General features: G+C 40.2%; 1 protein-coding gene across 1 annotated transcript; it reads right to left on the bottom strand.

Moving 5' to 3' along the window:
• Positions 1 to 760: 760 nt before the first annotated feature.
• Positions 761 to 15768, bottom strand: ZRANB2 (zinc finger RANBP2-type containing 2). The gene is made up of 10 exons (XM_035122398.2): positions 15477 to 15768; positions 12207 to 12259; positions 12010 to 12118; positions 10666 to 10748; positions 9315 to 9391; positions 8674 to 8817; positions 6197 to 6369; positions 4554 to 4634; positions 3007 to 3168; positions 761 to 2537 (listed from the first exon to the last, which is right to left on the bottom strand). The coding sequence occupies exons 1-10, from the start codon at positions 15530 to 15532 to the stop codon at positions 2474 to 2476; spliced, it is 1002 nt and encodes a 333-aa protein (XP_034978289.1). The 5' UTR covers positions 15533 to 15768; the 3' UTR covers positions 761 to 2473.
• Between the last annotated feature and the right edge of the window lie 483 nt (positions 15769 to 16251).

Below are 16251 nucleotides of genomic sequence, written 5' to 3'. Positions count from 1 at the left end.
TAGTGATATGGCAGCATGTAAGAAACTACACTTTCCAAAAACCATTAAGTAATTTTTATTTTTGTTTTAAGAAAGCATGCTTTTTCTAAGTCTTAAGACTAGAAGGCAAGCAATTCTAAATGATAACATCATGCAGCATAGGTTAAGAACTCTGCTATTGCTGGTAGTTACTATGATGCAATCTCTTACAGACCTCTTTCAGTTTTGGAGGATGAGCTTTGCTTTCTGTACATAAACTGAAAGTTAGCTAGTTAATCCACAGTACCTCTACAGGAGCCAAGCCAAGGAGTGCAAATAACACTTCTCTCTGATCTTAACCAACTAACTTAATACTCAGAAGACCCATATGAATGCAAAATGGAACTAACTTGCAGAATATTCAATATTTTTGAAATTATTCAGACAGGTGTTACTTAAAATTCAAGTGTATGCACACTTCATCTTTGATTGACATGCTTTATTTACATATGTCTACAGAATTATATCATCATAGAACAAACCAGTATATCTTAATCCAAGCCAAATGAAACCCATAATTTTCCCAGTCATCTCTAACCTATAATTTGTTGAGTTTAAGAACTTGTTAGGTACAATACTTCAGAATACAAAGCACAAGAATAACTAAATTAACATGTAGCATCTAGCAAATCTGATTTTCACACTTTTAGACAGACTTTCAAGAAGTCAGAGGCACAGTTACAAAGACTATTTGTTCTTGTGCAACCTAAGCTATGCTTAGCAAAAAGAAAGAGAAAAGAAAAAGATTACAGGATTACAGGGCATTTTTTTCCTGCAAAATTTATCCAAAATATTTCTACAGCAAAACCATTTTACTTTGTCTTTGATCAGTCCAAAAAAATTAAGATGTTCATAAAATAAAAATAAAATAAAGACAAGTTCTGCTCCATTTGTTGTTGTATAGTTTGCTTTAAAATGCAGATGATCCAATATACAAGTAAGATATACAGCTTCTTTCCTAGAACCACTAAGCTTCCTTAACATACTTACCTTGGGATCTCACTGAAGACACATTTCTCCCAAGCAAACGAAGCTTTAAGAATGGTCAGTATTTAACAAATATTTGCTAGTAAAACAAATTTAATGAAGCATTTTAAGCCATAAATTTACAGTCATCCAAAAAGATATGAGATGATTTGTGATCTGTTTAACTAAGCATTTATACTTTAAAAGAGTCGCAGTGTTTTCTGGGAGAGTTATAAATATATAGTTTTCTAGTGTAAATTGAATTTTACTGACTTAGAAGAAACTGATTTTGTTATTACATTTCTACACATTTGGAAAATGTTTCACAAAATCTGAGTGTTTTGGATCTTAGTACAGGGCACAACTGTTTCGTATGGGGACTGAGTTCCTGACCCCTGCTTGCATCAGCGGAGTGTGTGTAAGCCCATTATGTCCCCGCCCCACATCCTTTTCTGGCCACTTCCTGGTCGCAGCGATGTACACCTACTCATTTGTACTTTGAATGTGTGCAAAAAGGCCGTTGTCTGTATTTAATTGTATTTTAGTATACACTAGCGGCTTAATTTTTAGCATGAACCAAAGATTCCATGCATGAGATTGAGGGTGGAGGGGGAGATGGCACACCAGTGTCCAGTTCTGGTACTAACTGGACCAGTTCTGGTCCAGTTCAGGAACAGCTTTTGGGGGAAGGGGCACAGAGAGAGATGCCTGAAAAGCTCCAGTAGGAAGGAAAATTAAACATTCCTTTAGATGCTGTGCATATATTTTGTGCTGCAGCAAAAACAGAGCTATTGATTAGCCAGGCTGTGGCTGCCCAAAACTTAGGAAGTTGCATGCCACCAGAAAGTACTCACAGATGCAGCATCAAGAAAAAACACTGTAACCAAGTTCTGCTTCTGGATGACTATCCAAGAACAACACAAGGTAGCTTACATGTCTACTGAAAGAATAATTCTTTTCTAGTTTGATTTATTTTCACTTAGAAAGCCAACACTTGTTTATCTCTCTGAAGTATCTCTTGCTTTACATCTGAAGATATACTACAGTAGCTTTTGTGATCCTTGCAGGAATGGTTGGTGGTGGGGAAGGAGTGGCCTGGACCGGTTTAGAAACCAGAGTGCATATGAACATACCCTTGGTAGTTTTGTGACTAGCAAACATGAAGGCTAAATGACAAATCAGGATGGCAGCATAACATAAAAAGTTATTCAACAAAATTAGTGTCTTAGAACTGGGAAGTAACAAACCAGTCAAATCAAGAAGGAGCAGGCACTTAGAAAAAAAGTCATGCTACTCACCTTTCTGGAGGCAATTTATGGCTTAAAATATTTCATTACATTTTGTTTCATGAATTAAAATAGCTGCAGTTTTCCATTAAACATGCATCTCTACTAGCAGGATTTAGCACTTCTGACCAAGTAAGACACCAACTTCTTAAAAATGTCTCATGCAGTGGACTAATTTTCGTGTGTGTTTGAGTTTTAATATATTATTTCTTTTTAGAACTTGTACGGGATCCAGAATGAGAAGATCCAGATGATGACCGTCGGTGTCTGCAAGATAAAAGATGGAAGAAAGCATGCAAACAATTAAGTTTGAATTGCAGTGATTTTCATTGGGGAGGGGGAATTGGGAGGGAGAAAGAAAATGGGGAATATATGAACTGGGAATGCAATTATTTGGACTTCATCTCTGTATCATAACTGCATTCCACAGTTCGCATCAATATAGAACTTTTAGGTAATAATATCTTCATTTGTAATCTTCTAGAAAAAAACTAAGTGCTTCAGAACTTTAAAAACATTTTTTTCTGATTTATTTGTGAGAAGTAGATATATGTAAAATTTTAACTGAAAAAGTTTGACTATCTTTTAAAAGAAATTGCATCAGCTGGGATAAATGGAATCTACAAAAATGAAAACAGCTATCTTCAAACACACAATACTCAAACATACTGTTCATTTTCTAGCCCTTCCACAGTTAACATTTAAAGAACCGTTCTTATTCTACAGAAACCCAAACCTTTCAGGTGACAGTGATTTCGTTCGCCTTTTTTTGCGATCACCAGATGAAGATCTAGATCGGCTTCTCTTTCTGCTTCTCTCAGGAGAAGATGATGAGCGAGAGCTTGAGTAAGATCTTTTTCTTGGGGTTGAAGAACCCCTGACGGATCTGGAGCTGGATCTTTATTAAGAAATAAATCAGACTTAATCCTAGCATAAATAACAAGGTTGCAACAATCTACTACATATATATCCAATCTAGAACACACGCTGCAAATGTGAAATGAAATTATATCAGGACATAAATACTTACTGCTGTGCCAATAAGAATTCTCCCTTAAGAGCTTCTCAATATGAGATTGTGGGCAAATTACTCACAGACTGACCAGAACTGATCATATAATGATCAAGACCAATGCAGAAGCAATTATTCAGCTTTATGCAATTGTTGCTTCTCAGCAACAGCAAACAATTTAAGTCTAAAGTGAGAGATGAACATATTCACAGAAAGAGGCTGAGGCATTAGTTTAGACATGTTACATACTGTATGCATTTTACAGACCTTTGAAAATAAGTATAGTCATTAGGAAGACTGTACGGACACAATAATCTTATACACATACAGAAGTCGCATTGCGTAGGCACATGTGACTGCACACTGCATTGGCTCTCACGCATTGTATTTCATTTACTTTATAATCCGTAGCTTCACAGAAAATATAACAAGGTAGTATAAAACATAAAGCACAGTACTCCACGGCAAAAATATCATTAAGGATTGGTAGAAGGCTGTTACAAGGGTCGGAAAGACAGCAGGGATGACTCCTGATGGACTTTTATTTGGAGGGAACTCCACAGGATACACTGCCTATCACATTCAAGGTTCAGTTCCTGGTAAAGGTCAATTGAACCTCGGGGGCGTGGGGAACCACCAAAAGTGCCCCATCAGACTATTTCAGTGATCAAGGTGGAGCAGAAGGAATTAAGTGGTCTTTAAGGTACTTTGAACTCAAGTTTTGAATTAACACAAAAACCTTAAACCTGTCTTGTAGTAAATAGCCAACCGGTGCAGCTCTCACAGTAAAAAAACTAACATTTGCTCCTGTGAACAATTTGGCTGCTACATTATAGCATAAGCCAATGCTATTCCTGTGTCATAGGGTACAACCCTTTAGCTTTCCCCCTAGTGCATATCAGGGCAGTCTGAGGGAGACCGGTGCACATATTCAATATTCCCAACTGGATTTCCCACTCTGCTTTGGGCAAGTTTTGTGAGGTTCAGAACTACATAGACCTCTCTCCCTTTGGTCTGTCTATGAAAGAGAGAAATTGGGCTCTGTTGATTGAGATTTATCAGAAAAGAGGACGGGTACGTTTTTAAAGCCTTTTACATCAATGAAGTAGATGTATGATACAACAATTTTTATAACAAGTTCATTACTATTGTTATTGCATTGAACAAAGATTATATGTGAGAACAAAATATTCAAAATAAAACAGTAATTTCTGGTGATCTTTTCGCCTGTGTCTCTCTCTGACAAGCAGAGAGGTTGCTACCTCATTCACCTTGATTTCGACCCACGAGATCTAGAACGTTCTCTGGAAGTGGAATGAGATCTTGACCTTGAGCTGGAAGAGCTTCTTGACCTGAAACAACATGAAGGATTTTAATTTTTTGTGAATAAAAATATAAAGATAAAATGGAAATCTACTCTTTCGTGTAATTTGTATTGGAAGTGAAAATAATTTTTATTTCCTTCACAGCATTTAATAAGTGGTTGGTCAGGATCCAAAAAGCTGCTTTGAGCTAACAGAAGCAGAATGTGCTAAGCTGGTTGAACAGATTTTTGCTTTGAATACCTAACTTCCATACAATGTCACAAGCTGGTTTTTAAACATTCTACAGTTTGCCACTTAGTAAAAAGGGGGTGTCATTAAAGAAACACAAGCCTAAGGCCCCCGTGGGCTTTCAGGGTTCTTTGGATCCTGTTCAATAAAAGATAAAATATAAAGCTACCTTAAAATGTTAAGAATATCATCAGTTATTAACCTCAGTGTATAAGCTGCATATACAAAAAATTCCAAAAGTTTACTTTGAAACATTAAAAGTTAGTAAGAAATATTTGGCTCAAAATTGAAAACCAGATATTGTAAATAATGTAAAGAAGCCAATTCCAATGTTATATTTGTGTCAAAAAATAAACGCTAGGATGCTCTGAAGGCAAGAGTTAAAGATTTATTCTAATAGACCAGTGAACATTCTACAATTATTTTTCAAACAACTGTTTTCAGGAAGGGGCAGTTCAAGAAGCCTGCCATGTATGTAAAAGCCAAACATGGAGTCACAGTGGATTCCACAATTCCCAAATTAAGAATTTTTCCCGTAGCACTGTTCTATATTAATGAAGAGGTTTTTCTCAAAATTGCCTGCCAGGAGTTTATTCTCAAATAACATAACCACTAGGAAACACATTTGACATTAAAATTGTATTTGTGGCTTAACTAGCACCCAAAAGTCATATTGAGTGTCAATAACATCAAAAATTATTTACCAAACTACATTTATCCAAAGTTTCAACCAGCAAACTGACAAATTAAATATCTTTATTTATTCAATGTTCTGCAATAATTATGTAGAATCATCTTATCTCAATAGTATTATTCTATATACAGGACAGTGGCTACATAAGGTGATCTCTAATACAGAGAATACAGAATACTGGGGGGAAATAACCATTGTTAACTGGATTATCAAGGCTGTAAGTCACCAAAGAATGGTTGTATTTGCCAGGGTCCATACAGCATTTCCTGCAACTGACACACCATGAAAATGGAGAATATAAGAGTACTTCTGATGAAGCAAAAAACTGGTATCAAATATTCGGTGCCATCACAAACCTAACCAGCAAGAGTGATAGAGAAACCCTGTTTGTTTAGAGATATAAAATTAAAATTATCTTGGTCAATAAGAAAATGTTCACTTACACTGTCTATCACACTAACATGTACCCTAACATTTATAGTGAGCAACTGCAATTTTTTCAGTTTAAGCACAGACTACCTGTGCAGGCTAGATATGTAAGATTTATTAGCTTAACTCAAACCGTGAAAAATAAAAAGTAAAAAAATCAATCACAAAAGAGATGTAAATAAAGAAAGTTAGATACTGACATTTTGTCTGGCGTTACCCTTGACCTGTACCCGTTTACCTGGACCTAGACCTTGAGCTTGAGTGGGAGGATGAGCGAGATGAAGATCGTGAATGAGAAGATCGAGACTTGGAACGGCTGCTCCTAGTTGTAGATTTCTTCTTGGTGGAATCTTCTTCCTCGCTAGCATCAAGATTATATTTTGAGAGATCCGCATCTTCTTCATCTTCATCCTGAAAAAAACCCCAAGAAGTTATTTTTGTTAGAAAGAAATCATTCGGAAAAGTATATCATTTATACGGTGTATGTCTTTGTCCTGCCTCAAAAAAATCTAATATGGTGCAGTTAAACAACTTGCTACATAATAAAAAAATTCCTTCAGTAGCACCTTAAAGACCAACTAAGTTTTTATTTCGGTATGAGCTTTCGTGTGCATGCACACTTCTTCAGATATACTGAAACAGAAGTGTGCATGCACATGAAAGCTCATACTAAAATAAAAACTTAGTTGGTCTTTAAGGTGCTACTGAAGGATTTTTTTTATTTTGTTTCGAATCAGACCAACACAGCTACCTACCTGTAACTAGAACTTGCTACATACTTACCTTCATTTAAAAATAAATCAAATAAACTTTAGCCTCAGTCCAGGGAAACATGGATGGAATCCTTATTTAGCCATGAAGCAGATCAGGCAGGGCTGCCATATGTCCGGGAAAACCTGGAGACATCCAGGAATCGAACTTAGAAAATGGCAACAATGTCCGGCGGTCAGGGTTGTGGCCACTTTTGGGTGACAAGCAGTGTGTGGACACTGCAGCTGCGGAGTTCTGCCTACTTCTCTGCCATGCACACCTGAGGTGTCACCTCTGGGTAACGAGAACAACGGCAGCAGGGCATTCCTACGCTCGTTGTCCAGTGCCCGGGAGACATCAAGACCACCCCTGTCAAGCCACCCCATGAAGGCAACGATGGCCACACCCCGCTGCTGTCACCCATCCCCACCAGTCTTCACGGTCTACCCATGGCGCTGGGGGGAGAACGCACACAATGTCACCTTCAGCCTTCTACCCGCCACGCCTCAGCCACTCTGCAATGGCAGCAGAAGAACAGGGGGCTGCGGTGACGTCTGAGGAGCCACGGGGCACTTGGGTGGAGAAGATGATGATGTGTAAACAGATTCACATATGCTAACTTTGTCTGGATTTTCACTTGTGGAAATATGGCAACTCGAAGACCAGGTGGCCTCTGAAGCCTAACTTACGTCACAGAGGTGTGAAGGTGAAATGGAATAACTGTATGTGTGCTGCTCCTAGTTGATTTGAGGATAAAAAATGTGGTTAAAAAAATGAAACATACATGGTCAAGTTGCAATAAAATTTCTTTTGAGGGAAAAATTAATTTTCTAAGAACAAGCATTTCTCATATATCCATCTGTTGTCAAAACTGGGTATTTCATCTGGCTACTGTGCATGCATGCATACGCATTTGTACATGTGACACATGCATAACCCTAAGGTGCTGTCTTTACTAATTCAAAACGAGAGGGTCACATCTAGCACTGCTTCCTTTTCCTGTAGCACACATTATCCTATGCCAATTTGACATCCAGGTTAGTACCTGGTTATGTGAAGAACAGCCGCCTCCTGTAGAAACCTGCTTCTTCTAAATTATAGCCAACTTGCCTGAGATGTTGAGAAAGGCAGTCTAAGAAATGGTACGGCTTTGCCACTGCTCACACCAAGAGCAAGTGCAGGTATCATCTGAAAGGTAGTCAACCTTTCATGTAACCATTTTCTTTCATACTTCTGCAGTTGTGAAATGTGGCAGTTGCCATAGGGGACTTGAATAGCATGTGTATGAGTGCAATCTATGTGTTACTGTTACAGCTAATTTACAACTAATGGTTATTGCTTTGCTGACTTCTGTAACCGTTATAGTTGGATACATGTTAATGGCACAGTATGTTGTTTTTTAATGTTTTAAAAACTGTAGGGTCAGGTAGACCTCACACACTGTTCTCATAGATTTATATACTTTACCTTGTGGGGTACTGTTGATCCCAATGAGTTCATTGCAACTACAGTGGTGCCTTGCAAGACGAAAATAATTCGTTCCGCGAGTCGCTTTGTCTTAAGATAATTTCGTCTTGCAAAGCGTGGCCATAGAAAACTTCGACTTGTGAGTCACAAAAAACATTGCAAAACGCTTTTGTCTTGCAAGTTTTTCGCTGCGCAAGGCATTCGTATTGCGAGGTACCACTGTATACCAAAAAGGAACCTTCTCAATAAAGGCAGTACTTTTAAAATTTGCACATGCTGTCGTACTTAACACCTCCCCAATATATTTATTTTTATGGCTGTCTTGGAATATAGCCAATTCCAAAACTGGATTTAGTATTTTCTTCTTTTTTATGGAGGGGCAAGGAAAACCGTGCCTTGTTTGTGGTTAGCTGTGTATGAATTCTGAACAGCAGTCAAATTAACGTTTAGCTGCGTGAATTTAGCCAAGAAGGAAACAAGACAGAAGAATGGTTTTACCTCATCCAACTTATACTTAGACAGATCTCCATCCTCATCCTCATCCTCTTCTCCTTCTCCTTCAGATTCCTTATCTTCAACTTCCTTTAGGATAGATGCAGGACCAACAGGCTTCCCTCTGTATTTTTTCTTTTTGCGACCAAACTGAAAGAGGTTGCATTATATTCATAAGAGAGTGTACTGTTGTTCAATGCATGCACGATCATATATATGCACGATCATATATATGCACATTGCAGCAACCCAGAAGTAGCCAGAAAAGGGGGCGGAGCGGTCTTACCCCCCCCCCCCCAAATACATGCAGGGGCCAGGAACACAAACCCCAAGCAAATCAGGGGTTGCCTGTACAACCCACATCTAGAGAACTACTTTTAAGTACTTGGGTGAAGCTTACTGTTATATATGTAACTTACAACTTATGCACATTTAAGTTGCACTCATTCGGCTTTATGAGCTTGGCAATTTTAAAGAGAAAAATCATGAAGGGAGCATGTTTCTGGGGGGAAAAACTCTGGCAATCCCACCTGCCATTGAACCCATGTGTTTTGATTATGCACAGTTTTGGCTTTATGCGCTATCCTTGTTTGCCTGTACTCAGTCTTGACAATTACATACACATTCACCAGGTACATATGGCCTACCTCATCATATTCCCCATCTGACTCTTCACGTTCTATGTATTCAACATTCTCTCTTTCGTTAAAGCCCCCACCATATCCTGCAAAAAGAAGTTTCAGAAATGTCAAAAAGCAAACTTAGGACACAGAAGACCGTTTTTCTTCTTTATACATTACTTCTTTCTACAGCAGAGAGTAGAGAGGTCACTTAGTCTCAGCAACAATTCTTCAAAGCTTGTCTAATACCACTCAGTGTTAAGTTGCGCTCAGTGTAATTGCTGCTGCTGCCTCTACCAGTAAGTACATGTCACTTCTAGTCAATTGGATCAGAGAGTTGCGTATGCACGTGCTCTACACAGTAGATAGTGATGGTCGCTCCCCATATGCTGAGCACTCCCAAGAACTGAGAAATGCTTGAGCAAAACTGACTAGGTAGTGGAGAGAGGATTTTTCCATGAAGCACAGGACCATGAAGACATCTGCCTTCTTCCTGCACTTGGAACTTGGAGACCCCCTTCCACAGCTGCTTCATCCTCTGTCCATCTCTGTGGCAGTCATTTCAGCCACCCATTTCCTGTGAAGTTAAGAAGAAGCTTCCTCCTCTCTCTGGCACCTCTCAATTTGAGGCAGTATTCAAAGCTCAAGCCATTCATGTTCTGCAGAGTGCTTGCAACTCCCTACTCCACATGGTCTGCAAGAGGCAAGGATACAGTGGTAGCGAGGAGCGGTAACTCTCATACTGAGCACTCCTTAGTGCTGAGAGGTGGCAGAGGAAGGGCATGTGCTAAGCATTGATGGAGCTGGGAAGAGGGGATTGACAAAACACGCAGATCAATGTGGTATTTGCTATGTATGGCAGAGGGACAAATGCCTCTTGTTGTAAGCTAACTTGTTGACAAGTGATAATGTAGCATACAGAACCAAAACCAGCTTAACACATAAAGATCTAGTTATTAGCAACACAAGGGGGCTGAGAACAAGGCCAAGTCTCTTCACCTATGTTCTCTCAACATGTGAAGTAAGATGTCTGGAAATCTCAGTAACTCTTGAAGAAGTTCTGGGATCTATTATTTCACCATTATGGTCTACCGAGAAGTTTTGGTGCCCTTTCAGCAGCTTTTCATTTTCTTTCCAAGTCTAGGTATATTTTTGGCCAGGACACACCCAAAACTTGACTTCAAATTGCCACAACCCCAGAGAAAATGGCTAAAGCAAAAGCAAAATTAAGCAATGTGTGGAATGATTTGGTTCCAAGCCAACAGCTCCCAAAGTTAAACATGGCTTTATCACAAAAGCTGCTCACAGAGGAGGAGGGAACATGGTTGCATGTGCTGTATTTCTAAAAACGTTATTTTAGATACTTTGAAACAATTACCTGTCCTTTCCTCAAGTTTGGCATATTTTGGAGTGTTGCACATATTGCACTCTGATCTCCTGGCCCAATTAACGTTGCCACATCTTTGGGAAGAAAAACACATAGTTGACAGGAACTACATTGGTTCAAAAATTAAGAAATTAAACTAGTCAATACCTTAAATTTTAAAACCCATTTTTAAGACCCACAGGAGTCATTTTATTACTTCCAAGATACTTTAAGCATACAGTATTGAATATAAGTGATATTTAAACAACTTTTAATCAAAATACAGAACTGACAACAATGATCTCCTTTTATAGCAGGTACATTGGTGAAGACTTATTTTGTGTAGTGAAAACAATTCAACAACATACGCAACAAACCTATTCTCCTACTTGGATGACAGCTGAACGAAGTACAGTTAAGAAAAAGCAAGCAAAACCCTGTATTTCGAGTCAGCAGGCAACCAAACTGATTTCTTTTTGTGGGTCAGCAAAATGAAGTTTGGAGAAATACTCTTCTACCACATACAAATTGTAGTGCAATTATGCAGTTCCCATATGATGTCAGTGAAAATAAGGGAAAGGAGAATAGAAACAGATGCCAATCAACTGATGTCACTTAATTCAGACTAAATTACTAATACAAATAAATGCTTAGAAACTCAGAAAGTTGATTTACAATGGGCATCACATGGCTGCGCTTTTATCTCAGGCTATATGAAAAACTTTAGGTCAATTTTATTTTCCAGTATGAATTGCAAAATGTGTGCTTAGGAATGAAGAGGAAATTAAAATATTTAGTGCTGCCAACTAAAGAATTTATAGTTGAATGTTGAATGTTTTAATATTTTTATAATGCATGTGGTTGTAAATAATATGGCAGTAGCACAAGCATAACACTGGAATCCTATGCGCACAATGGGACTTACTTCTGAGTAAACATACATAGGATTGGTTTGCATAAAAAGTAGGAACTACATGTGGATAATAAAGAAAAGAAAGAAAAACAGACAGCTAAAAATAGACAATTGGATATTAAAAGAGAAAAAGCACACATTTAATAGAAACTGGAAATGAACTAGAGCAGGGGTCAGCAAACTTTTTCAGCAGGGGGCCGGTCCACTGTCCCTCAGACCTTGTGGGGGGCCAGACTATATTTTGAAAAAAATATATGAACGAATTCCTATGTCCCAAAAATAACCCAGAGATGCATTTTAAAGAAAATGACACATTCTACTCATGTAAAAACGTGCTGATTCCCGGACCGTCCGCGGGCCAGATTGAGAAGATGATTGGGCTGCATCCGGCCCCCGGGCCTTAGTTTGGGGACCCCTGAACTAGAGCTTTAGGATAAACATACGTTTTACACTGCCAATCATTAGCACTGAATAGACCACGGCTTTTTTCAGCAAGTGTCTTCCCTATCTCAGTTCCCCCAGCTTTCATCATCTTGGCCTCTGTGGTTTTTTCTGAAAGAATGACAAGATTCAGACAATTTATTATAAATTCGAGTTTCTGCAATCAATTTCCCTCTCAAAAAGCATAATTTATAATTACCTCGACCACATCGGTTGCAGCTGGTTCTTCTAGCAAAGTTAACGTTTCCACACCTTCAAAAAAAAAGAAAACAAGAGGGGGAAAAAGAAAACAAGAGCCATTTTTTCTAAGCATAATACTTAACAATAACGTTATAAAGTTATACCGAGTTTAATGGGATTTCTTTCCAGTTAGTATGCTTAGGATTGCAGTCTACATTTTAAAACTAAATTTCTAAGCACAAATATAGAGTCACTCTCAAGATATTCATGTTGCTTGCACCTCATTAACTTTTTGAATATTCTTCTCCCATGCAAAAGGTATGCAACACAGTGTGTTAACAACTCACTGGAAACTTTACAGCTATTGTGTGACTTTATACCTAAACATTTCAGTAGTAACACGATTACTGAAATTGAGTTTGTACTACTCTGGCAAGATACTGGTCATCTTCTAAATAAGCCACTCGGGCAACAGGGCTTTCAGAAGCTTTGTATATATAAAAATGCTTTATAACTGGCATGTTTTAGCTCAGTGATAAGGAACCTGTGGTGCTCTAGGTGTTGCTGGATTCCAGTTGCCATCAGCCCCAGCCTAAACTGCCAAAGATAAAGGATTCTAAGAGCTGTAGACAGTTGCATTAGTCCAGTTGTTCTCAAAACACTAAACTTGTGTGGCAGGAAAGGATGGAAAGTGTGGTGGAAATATTCAAGGACAATCAAAGAAACATTTAAATATTTCAGTGTAGTATTAGTATAGAATGGAACACACACACACACATGCAGACTATGGATAGATATGTTTTCAAAATCACTTTCCCTATTTGTTTTCCAATGTATTTCTCATTAATAAAAAAATTATGTATGGCATGAGCAAATTTATATTATGAAAGTGTGGCCCAGAGAAAAAAAGTTTGAGGACCAATGCTTTAGTCAATGACCTGGTTTGCATAAAACACTGTCCAGATTCAACTCAATAGCCTAATCATGGCTTTTCCCCTGTCAATACAGTAAACCTCATTGTGAAATGCTGATTTGCTGTTGGCTTATGGATCAGGGCTGTTTTAACTAATGCTAGGCATTACAGTTATACCTCGTGTTGCATTAGGTTCATGTTGTGTCTTTTTGGCTTGCAAACGCAGCAAACCCGGAAGTGTATACTTCCGGATTTCGCCGCGCGCATGCAGAAGCGTTCTGCACTCTCTGCGCATGCACAGAAGCGTTCTGCTTACTTCACACATGCGCAGAAGTGCTCTATCGCACTCCGCGTTTGTGCAGAATCGCCACTCTAGTTGCGGACTTTTCGGGGTGTGAATGGCACCCCGGAATGGATTGTGTCCACAACTAGAGGTACCACTATATACCTGAACCCAGAAAAAGCAGCTGAAAGCAAGCAAAAAGAAAAAGGTGGACCTTGTTTTCCAACTGGTGAGGTGATCTGTAGTTTGTTGAACAAGCCATGTTTAAAACAAACCATGGCTCAGCAATGCATAAACACAGCCAATGACTCAATTTTATATGTTTTATACAAAGATCTTTAAGAATTTAAATGTACAAATTATACCTGTAAAATGTATTTTTAAGTTTATACATATACATATATAACAGTGTACTGTATGTTAAATGTTTAGCATTCACTGGCTTTTTAAAATACTATCTGAAACACATACAATGAGTGATAAAAATGTGTAAACAGCTGAACAATATAGTTTCCCACCAATGCCTTTTCAAGTTCTTAGCTTGCTCACTACTACATGGTATTTTAGCTAGTTCCAGCATAAGATCTGAAAATGAAATAATTTGAACTTGTTCCAACAGAGACGGGCACATTTATCTTTCATTTCTGCAGACATGATGATTGTCGTTACCCTGTAACTTTCTACTGCTATGGCAATTTAAGGTTTCATAAAACAATTGTCAAAAAACATCCACATAACTTCCCATGTGTCCCTCGTAGCAAACATAGCTGCTTTGCTTCAAAAGGCAATGCAGCACATTTCGAACAGAAAAGCGTCCACTATGAGGCAGCAACCCCGCACATTGAGCCTAAACCCCACTGAACTCAGCTGAACTTGCTTTGCCAGAATGGTGCAAAAAAAGAGAGATGAGTAAGGAAAAGGGGGCACGTGATAAAAGATGTACAGAATTACACATCGCATGAAGAAAATTTTTAAAGTCTATCTCCCTCTCACAGATCCTCCAAGTGTCCCTATTTTCCAGGGACAGTCCTGGATTTCTGACTTGATCCTGCAATGTCCCGCTTTTCCTTAGGACGTCTCTATTTTCACTGCAGACCCTCCAAGTGTCCCTATTTTCCAGGGACATCCCTGATTTAGAGAAGCTGTCCCAGTTTCTGATTTAATCCCGGAATTTCCTACTTTTCCTTAGGGATGTCCCTATTAGCATTGGAGAAATGCTGAAGAGTATGGAGTTATCTGACTCCCGAGCTGCCTGAAGTCAATCCTAAATAGGGAAGTGTTCTTATTTAAAAAATGTTTAATGTTTCATTATGTTTTTATATATGTTGAAAGCCGCTAGGGCTAGGGCAACCCAGTCAGATGTGTGGGGTATAAATATCAAAAAATGATCGTTATGTAATTGGGGTGTCCCTATTTTCATGGGAGAAATGTTTTATCACTTTATTCTTATGATTATTTTTAATATACTGTTGGGAGGCGCCCAAAATGACTGGGGAAACCCAGTCAGATGGGCGGGGTATAATTAATAATAATAATTAGTATATCATAATCATCATCATCATTAGAAATGTTGGAGCGTGTGCTCTCACTCATTACAACCTTGGCCCTCGCAATGAAGCCGAACGTTAGAAGAAAGGTGGGATACAAACTCAATAAACAAACAAATGAACGGCCGTAAACCCCCCACTCTCGGGTTTTCACCCGTAGGCAGGAATATTCTGCAGGGGGGAACGAAGCAGCTCAGGAGGACGACCGGCGGCAACGGCAACAACAACGGGCAAAGCAAGGACGTGCGTTTCTCCATCCATCCCGCTCCCTGCCGGCGAGAGCGCGCCGCTTGACAAAAGGACCATTCAAGGGGGTAAGGGAAAGCGGGCCCAGCAGAAGCAGCAGCGGGCCTACCTCCCCGTTCCCCGGGAAAGCGGCGTGTGTGTGAGAGAGAAAAGCGCGCTCCCTCCGCCCGCCCGCCCCTTCGCCTCCCCGGCCCCCGCGACACCACTGGGGCAGAGGCCTCACTGCTACCCGGGTCCCGCCCCAGGCCCAAGCCTCTCCCTCGCCCGCCCGGCCTTTTCCCCTTCTCCTCCTCCGCTCACTTTTTGTCCGGGCAGATCCAGTCGCCGTCGCTGACGCGGAAATTCTTGGTCGACATCTCGGAAGGCAGGCTCGGCCCGGTGTCCTTCCTTGCTTCCTCTCCCCTTCCCCTCAGCTCCCCGGAATGACACGAAGCGGAGGGGGGCTGCTGCGCCACTGCCAGCAAATGGGCCTCGGGTGAGGACCCCGGGGGAGGGGTCCTTGCGGGGTGATGGGGTTGCCTCTGGTGCCGCCTGTGCCGCTCTGCCCGCAACTCTCACGCTCTCCCCCCCTCGCCGACCCCCGCGTCAAGACTCCCTGCTCTCGCGGCTTCTCGGAGCGGTGGGACTCGCGCGGCTCGCCGACGCACACGTCACCACTAATTCAAATAAGGATCAGGCGTTGGGGATAGACGGCTGTGCAACTCCCGCGGCGGGAAAGAGGAGACGTTTGCGGAGAGCGGCACCTGGGGGGGGAGGACCGTACAGCGCTGGGAGGGCGAGATACAGGGTCGTGCAAAAAAGGGGTTGATTTGGTGGGCGGCGGAGGAAGGAAGAACCTGCTTTTTTGGGTAGGGAAATAATTATGGTTTGGAGGTTCTGGAAATAAGTTTGCCATACGGGGTTGGAGGAAAGGAAGAGCTGGAATGACGGACAGTTGCTGCCACGTGAGCTTCGATAGCCTAGGTTTTGTTTTCGAAATGAGTCTCGGGTCTCTCCCCTCACTGATTCCCCGCTCAGGATTATCCACCTTTCCCCAAAGTGCACATCCCCTGCATTGGTTATTATGGTGTCCTAT

Source organism: Zootoca vivipara, chromosome 7, assembly GCF_963506605.1.
Source record: "Zootoca vivipara chromosome 7, rZooViv1.1, whole genome shotgun sequence".
Lineage (NCBI taxonomy): Eukaryota > Metazoa > Chordata > Lepidosauria > Squamata > Lacertidae > Zootoca > Zootoca vivipara.
The sequence above is the reverse complement of the archived record's forward strand: the minus strand, read 5'-3'. Positions and strand labels throughout refer to the sequence as shown.